Genomic DNA, 8,090 nt, shown 5'->3' on the forward strand with positions numbered 1-8,090 from the left:
TACAAATGTATTTCCTGTGTATGTGTGCAGTTTTTCTTCCTGTGATGTTGTTGAGCTTCTGAGCTATGGCAAAGCTGATCAAGTGACTGGCAATTTGGTGTCTCTAGCTTAGTTTATTGGCATGCTTGCACTCTTTCTGATGTTTGTTATGTCTGGTGTTGTTAATGAAATAACATGTGCTCTGGCCACCATTATATAGGAGATGACCTTGGAGGAGCAGCGGAAAGCAATACTCGCGCTAAAGACTGAGAAGAGAAAACTAGTTGGATCTAAAGAAAATTCAGTGTACAAATGCTAAATGTAATGTTTGGATCATATTGGGGTTTACTGATTGGATCATATGTTCAGATCAGTACTAAACGTGGTACTGTACTTTGCAAATGCTAGAGTGGTATTTCCTACTTGCAAAACAAAATTCAGTTTAGCATGTAATTTTTGGATCATAAGTTTACAAATGTTGATTCTGAACTTCTAAATGTTGATTCTGAACTGCCAAATGTCTAAAATTCCGAGATTTCTTGCATACTGCAAATGTCAGCGTGTGACAATATATTGTACCTATGATATAGTTGCTTTCTCATGCCTGTAGTTACCAAGGTTTATAATTTTTTGGTTACAAAAGATGTCTAGTCTCCAACATGTAGTTGGTCTCTACATTCTTTTAGTCACCAAGCCTTGGCTGGTCACTTGATATCTCTAGCCACTAACCATGTACATGGTCGCTGTACATTTTTAGCAACCAAGTCGTCCATGGTCTCTAGATGTCATCAGTCACCAAGTCTCCCTTGGTCCCTAGATGCCATTAGTCACCAGATTTGGTTGGTAGCTATTGGTATGACATTGAGTGACCAGGGTTCTCAATGTTGGTCGCTCAATATCTATAGCGACTAGACTATAGCCACCACGAAGCGACCAAGTAGTGTTGGTACCAATAGACCACTAGCCACCAATTTTGTACCTTTAGCAACCGATCACCTTGGTGGCTAAAACTCATGTCTCTAGTAGTGTGATAGATTTTGTAGTAGTTGTCAGGGAACACGAACGGAGTGAGAAAAATGAATATCGCGCACATACACGGACACTCCACAACTAAAAGGAAAAGATAATTCAACAGATATAACTTTTGCCTATTATATCAGCATACTAACTTGATCGCTTATATAATCGATCTAATCCGTCTATACGAGTATAGGCCATGCATGTATGCAAAGCATAGCTTATCTTAGCTTCTCCTAGGGCGTGTTTGGTTTCTTGTCTCGCACCTGCATCGCATCCACCATGCAATTTTCGCAACGTTTGGTAGGCTGCACGTTGCTCTGGGCCAGGCCCGACTGATGCAAAATAGGCCCCCCAGCCAGGCTGAGCTCGCACGCAAGTTTCGCCCGTTTCCGCGAGCCTGCATCCGCGCGAGCGCCCACGCTTGCACCCACGCGAGCGAAGAGGGCTAGGGCTTCTCTCCCTGTCGATTCACACCCATATCCGCGCCGCACTCCTCACCCCTCTCCTCTCTGCTGCGAACGGATCTCGCCGCCCCGTCGCCTCGCGAGCACATCGCCGGCGCGCATCCTCTCCGCGCAGAGGTTGACTCTCCTCCTCGGCTCCTCCCATCCCTCTCGAATCCATCTCATCTATCTCTGCTGTTGTTCCCTGCGCGCGCGCTTTGATCGCAGCCGAGCTCCCGGCCATGGCCGCTGTCGCCATGGGAGCTGCTCCCCTCGCTCTTGTACAGGCGGGTGCGTCTTGGTCGAAGCCGAGCTCCCGGCCATGGCCGCCGTTGCCATGGGAGTTGCTCCCCTTGGCCCTGTATAGGAAGGTTTGCAATGACATCTAATGAGGCTCTTGGGGTTCCTTCAATGGTGGGAACCTCCTCCTCATTTGTAAACCTTGAAGCTTGTGGTTCTGAATTTGTTGTTGATGGGAATGAACCTGGATCGAGTGCTACTGCTGCTGTTCATGGGGAAGCTGCTGCTGCTGCTCATGGGAAGGAACCATGTAAGGATGCTTCTAGCTCCACTGGCAAAAGGAAGAGGGCTAGCTTGATGAGTGAAGAAGAAGTTTTGGTCATGAGCAACATGTTTGAAGCTGTCCATGAAGTTGCTATTGCTATCAAGTCCACCGGAGAGGCACATCCTGAACTATATGATGCTGTCATGGAGCTCCCTGGTTTTACCGAGGATGATCTGTTGATTGTCTTGGATTATCTCAATGAGAATGCCAACAGGGCTAGGAGCCACTCATTCATGCAGATGTCGGAGACTCATCGCACTCGCTGGGTCATGCACCACCTCTCCAAGGTCAACGGTGGAGTGCCCATGCCCAAGGATGGACTGCCAAAGGATGGAGTGCCCGTGACCAGCGATGAAGTGCCCAAGGGTGCCCAGCGATGAGCAAATATGTGCTAATTCAACGAAGCTGACCATATTTTATTGTATTTGGTCAGAAAAACCATGCCCCTATATATGTGAAGGAATGTAACATGGACCTTATGTTATGTTCCTTTATTGGACTGTAATGCGCCCAATATGAATTTGTGGCTATCTAATATGTGAACTCTAGGATGTGCTGGACTGTAATATGGATCATATGAATTTATGGCTCTATAATATGTGGACTCTTAAGATGTACTTGCGCTGGATACCCGATTTATGTGCACTCTCTGTTATCCTGATGCATTTCTTTAGCTATTTTGTGTCATCAATTGCTATAAACTGCTTATATACTTGTACAAACAGCAAAGATGTTGCAAAATTTTTGCTTTTCTTACTTAAATCATCTCTGCAATTTTGAAGACATGTGAATATATATTCTTTTATTACTTCAATCAGCAAAGATATCTAGTCTGGAGTGCATGTCACTAAAATTATATTCTAATTATTTTACATACATGAACAAGCACCCACATCATACAACCTACCAAACAACATATGTTGTATGCCGCATCTCTCATGCAACCACACATGCAACAAACCAAACAAAATCTGAGCTGAGCTTGTCTCGTCTCATGCAGTACACCAAACACACATTTCAACTCATTTTTGCATGAGCTCAACCAGGCCAACCCAGCCAAGCTCCTTCATGCAATGCATGACAGATGCACCCAGGCAACCAAACACGCCCCTAATGCCTGTCTACTACCTGTGAATATGGCATGTTCATCTCTTCAAATATCGTGCCACAACGGCTTCGTGTCCTGGTCGAGGTCCTCGTCCATGCGCCGGAGGTACTGGTGCTTGAACATGGCGGGATTGCCGGTTTAGCACTCGCGCAGCGCCGCCGTGGCCTTGAAGCATGCCTCCATGTCGGCGCCTCGGGGGCAGCACTCATACATCGCCCTCTTTAAGTCGTCCAAGCACCTGCAGTTGGTCACGTGATGCACGATGATTGCCTTCTTGTAGTCCTTGACACACTGTGATGCATCGTTTGATTGACTGCTGTCAATGTGGTCAAGAGTCCCATGGCTTTAGCTAGCTCGCTAGCTAGGGTTAAGAACGAAATCGCTTTAAATAGCTACTCGTACCCACGACTGGGTGCTAAAAGTTGCATAGTTTACCGACAAAGAGAAAGAGCTTCGTAATTCATGAGATCAAAACAAGCTTCACATCAGGTGGAGTAGAAACGGGGCACGCCGTACACAAAAATATGGATCATACTGAAAACTAAATAGGCGAATTAAAGCATCCAACTATATATATATGACCTATCATCTACTCTGCTACTATCAAAGATCGATCTATCGTATCCGATGCAGTACTATCAAAATTTCACGAATCACTATCACTATAAAACATGCATGCAATTACTACAAGCTAGCTAGCTTCTCCTCATGCCAGTCCACCACCTGTACTGGCTACACTCCTCCTCCTGCACCTGCTCCGGCGACGGCTTGACGTCCTCGTCCAGAAGGTAGTCCATGCGGTTGATGTACTGGTGCTCGAACCACCGGCGGTTGCGTCCGAAGCACTCGCGCAGCGCTGCCGTCGCCTTGATGCACGCCTCGACGTTGACAACGCCTGGACGTCCATCGTCGCTGTCCGAGGGGTTGCACTCGCTCGTCGCCTTGGCGAACTTCTCGATGCAACCGCCGTTCTGCACGTGGTGAATGACCACGGTGGAGTCGCACCCGATCCCCATGGCCGGCCGGTCGTAACTTATGTGGTACTCCTATATTTTATTTAGGTTTATAATCTAGCCTCGATCAATCGGATATGCAGCCACACCGATGCAAGTATATATACGTACGTGCGTGCACATGAGAAACTTGCCGTGCAAGGAATGCCCTGCAGCGGTTTAATCAGGGACCTCAATATGGACCCTTTTTTTTGGAAACGTTTGCGTTCGGCGCGCCGGCCGAACGCAGCGTCCGTCGAGCGCGAGCCGCGGGATCTGTTTTCAATCGTACGCCTCGCGATCCCTCTGTGCTCCATACAGCTAGGCCCACGAATCGTTTTTTTCTCTACGCAATCTTATCCTTTTAACCGTTCGTCCTCATCCCTTCCTTCTTCCTCGCAGCAAGTTCCTCTGCGGCTGTCATGGCCGCTACCTCCGGTGACAAGCCAACTCCTCCAGGCCTCGGCCACAGCCATGACGATGCTGCAGTCCTGACACCCATGGCCGCCGCTGCTGGGGCGTCGTATCCCGGCGAACCTGCAGGCCAGGCATTGCAGACACCGCGCACAGCCCCCCGTGTGGTGCAACCACTAAAAAAAAGCTTCAAACTCTAGATGAAAAGCTTCAACCGGATATACAAAAAGCTGCAAGCGTTCAGTGTCATAGAGGAAAGCTACAACCATCTACAGAAAATGCTACAACCTTCGATGAAAAAAGCTTCACCGAACGATAGAGGAAGATTTCACCCAGGCGTTGCTCAAAACGAAAAAAGTTTCAATAAGCTTCTACCGTAGAGGGAAAAAGCTTCAACTTGCAGCGAAAAAAGCTACCACCGGCGGTCATTTTTGCTACAACCACCGGCGGTCGTTGCCGGCCACACTTTCATCGTCTCCCTGGTTGTAGCAAAAATGTTTATTGGTTTGTAGCATTTCCCTCGTGCCGTTTGCAGCAAAATCGTGTATAAAAAGCTTCAACCGCGAAAAAATATCTTCGAGCGGCGCAGAAAAGCTTCAACCGGTGTGTGAAAATGCTTCAACCGGTTTGTGAAAAGCTTCAACCTTGGAAAAAGCTTCAACGGCCATGAAAAAAAAAGCTTCAACCTGGCATGGCAGTCGACGGCATGGGCGCAGTGTTGCATCGCCACCGAGCTACAGCCATCGCCATGCGGAGCTGCAACTAGAGGGTGCAGTTGTTGCATGGGTGGAACCAGTCCCTAGCGAGAATTTCTGCTAGCCCATCCGGCACAGATCAAGCCAGTCCCAAACCAGAAAAAGGCTCCGTATCAGCTTCGATCACGCTCTGTATCGATCGCACCGTCAAATAATAAGGGTATCCATGCATGCCGCGCTACGTACGTACGCATACGTTGCAACGTGCTTGTTGCGCCATGCAAAAAAATGTGCTTGTTGCGCGCGAGAGGAAGTAAGCTGTCCTTTTTTTTAACACGGAAGTAAGCTATCTATCTTTGGCTGGAGCGTCGTCGGATGGATCGAAACGATCTAATCAATCAAGAAAAAGAAAAAAAAACAGAGATGTCCCGCATGCACGCGTATGGTGTCAAGTTTTTTCATTTCATTTCTTTTTATAGTTGATTGAATGTTAATCACGACGCACGCACGCACGCATGCGTGTCATCGTCATTTTCCCCTCTCTCTTTCGTTCTTTCTTTTCTTTGACTAGAACAGTGACCGTGCGTTGCAATGGGATATAAATATTTTAGTGCATTAGTTTATGATTTACTTGTCCATGATAACGCGATTGTGTAAATAAATTCTTATCAAATTCTACCCGTGAATTACCTTATATTTTGATTAGAAGTTTGGTAAGTAAATTAGAGTAGAATTGATTCAGAAGGTAAGTAAATTAAGATGATTGATTATCATGTATAAAGCTTGGACGAAGAGGTGGTGAGAAGAAAATTAAATGAAAACCTTACGTTCTTTTTAAGTAGTAGAGATAACACGGAAGTAAGCTATCAATCTTTGGCTGGAGCATCGTCGGATGGATCGAAACGATCTAATCAATCAAGAAAAGGAAAAAAAACAGAGATGTCGCGCATGCACGCGTGTGGTGTCAATTTTTTTCTTTTTTTCCTTTTTATAGTTGATTGAAAGTTAATCACGACGCACGCGTGTCATCGTCATTTTCCCCTCTCTCTTTCGTTCTTTCTTTTCTTTGACTAGAACAGTGCCCGTGCATTGCAACGGTATATAAATATTCTAATGCGTTAGTTTGTGATTTGCCTGTCCATAATAATGCGATTGTGTAAATAAAGTCTTATTAAATTCTACCCGTGAATTACCTTATATTTTGATTAGAAGTTTTGTAAGTAAATTAAAGTAGAATTGATTTAGAAGGTAAGTAAATTAAGGTGATTGATTATCATTACATGAAAGCTTGGACGAAGAGGTGGTGAGAAGAAAGGTGAAATGGAACCTTACGTTTTTTTTAAGTAGTATATACAGATTTTCACATACGTACGCTGCTCCACATCGGGCTCTAACATCGTACTCAAGATCGCCGTAACTCCCTTCCCTCCCCAGAGGCAGTAGAGGAGGTGGCCACGCTCCATCCTAATTGCTTCAATGCGGCACAACGGCCGGAATTGGTTTCTCGGGACGCGGCGGCACCCAAGAGGACCGCTTCCGTCTGCGCCGCCCTCCCATCCGGTCAAATCACGGGCATCAATGCCGGCCGCTGCATGGTCTGGGTCGGCTTGAATGCTACATGACAAACAGCGCCGGCATCCGATGGAAAGTCTGGGAGAGGCGGATGGAATTTTTGTGGGGCAGGGTCGTCAAGAGCGGATATGGCAGTGGTCCAGACGCCTGCAAAGACGTGTCACACTATTGATTACGCCCGTGAATCGATCAACCTTTCAAGTTTCAACTGCCTGCCGTGCGCGTCGATCCGCAATTAACCTACCACGACATCCACTTGTTTCCTTCCGGCCTCGCACGTCGATTGTCTTCGTTTTCTTTTTTCCTTTTCGTTTGGTTTGATTTGATGAATAAAGAAGAGCGAGACGGAAATCAAAACATGCCCTAACACATTGGGTCCGATCGGCTGTCATGACCGGCGGCGGAAGGACTAGACAATAAGAGTTCATCAAACACTTTTTTTGCGACGGCAACTGAGAGACTAGCTAGAGCGCAAACACCAGACACTTTAACCTGCCAACCTCAAAAAAAAAAAAAAAACCCTGCCGTCTCGACTTATTTTGCACACGTGGACGTCCGGACCCTTTGTATGCGCACCTCCCTCCTCCGTCCTCCTTGGTCGCTCAACTCCTCTCTCTCTCCCGATCACGGGGGCAGTGAACCTACGGTTTCATGGATAGATAGGTCTTGCATGCATGCGCACGACACGAAGTCGCCGGCCAGCCGTCTGTACTGGTATCAAATCGATCGATCCAAGGAAGCAAAAGAAAATAGAAAAGGAAAAAAAAAGAGACGTTGCACCAAAACAAGGTCAAGTTATTTTTCTTTTTAGTAGTTGATTGATTGATAAAACAATCTTTTCGTTTTGTTTGTTTTCACTTGACTCTTGAGTGTGCTGCTACGCAGGGCGTACATACGAGGTTCCAAAAAACACTAGTACATGCTCTCTCTGTTCTTTTATATAAGATGTATTTGTTTTTTCAAAAGTCAAATGAGTGCAAGTTTGACCAAGTTTCCCCGGAAAAAAAGTTCATGTGCAAGTTCATTTGCTTTTCTCCACACCGATAGTTACTAACGCAAAACACTTACTCAAACCTACATGCACGCCAGGGTTGATGGAGGGTGTCGATGGCGACTCTTTAGATTACCAAGTTCATTTGGCCGCGCGCGCCCTCTTCTTGACCAACTTTATCCGGTCACTTATTGCTCGCATGAAACTCCCCGGGCTCGACCCTAAAGAAAAGAAACTCCCCATTCGACGGCCAATCCATTCTTCTAACCCTACAAAGCAGCCCACACATGGGCTTGTGCTTGTGAGTTCAG

General features: G+C 46.5%; 1 protein-coding gene across 1 annotated transcript in view; it reads left to right on the forward strand.

The window, feature by feature from the left end:
• Positions 1–421, forward strand: part of LOC119305043 — a 1,574-nt gene extending 1,153 nt beyond the window's left edge. The window contains exon 4 of the mRNA XM_037581672.1: positions 200–421. Within this exon, the coding sequence (XP_037437569.1) occupies positions 200–298 (99 nt within the window). The 3' untranslated portion in view covers positions 299–421. The remainder of the gene's footprint in view (positions 1–199) is intronic.
• Positions 422–8,090: the final 7,669 nt, after the last annotated feature.

This window comes from Triticum dicoccoides, chromosome 5B (assembly GCF_002162155.2).
Source record: "Triticum dicoccoides isolate Atlit2015 ecotype Zavitan chromosome 5B, WEW_v2.0, whole genome shotgun sequence".
NCBI lineage: Eukaryota > Viridiplantae > Streptophyta > Magnoliopsida > Poales > Poaceae > Triticum > Triticum dicoccoides.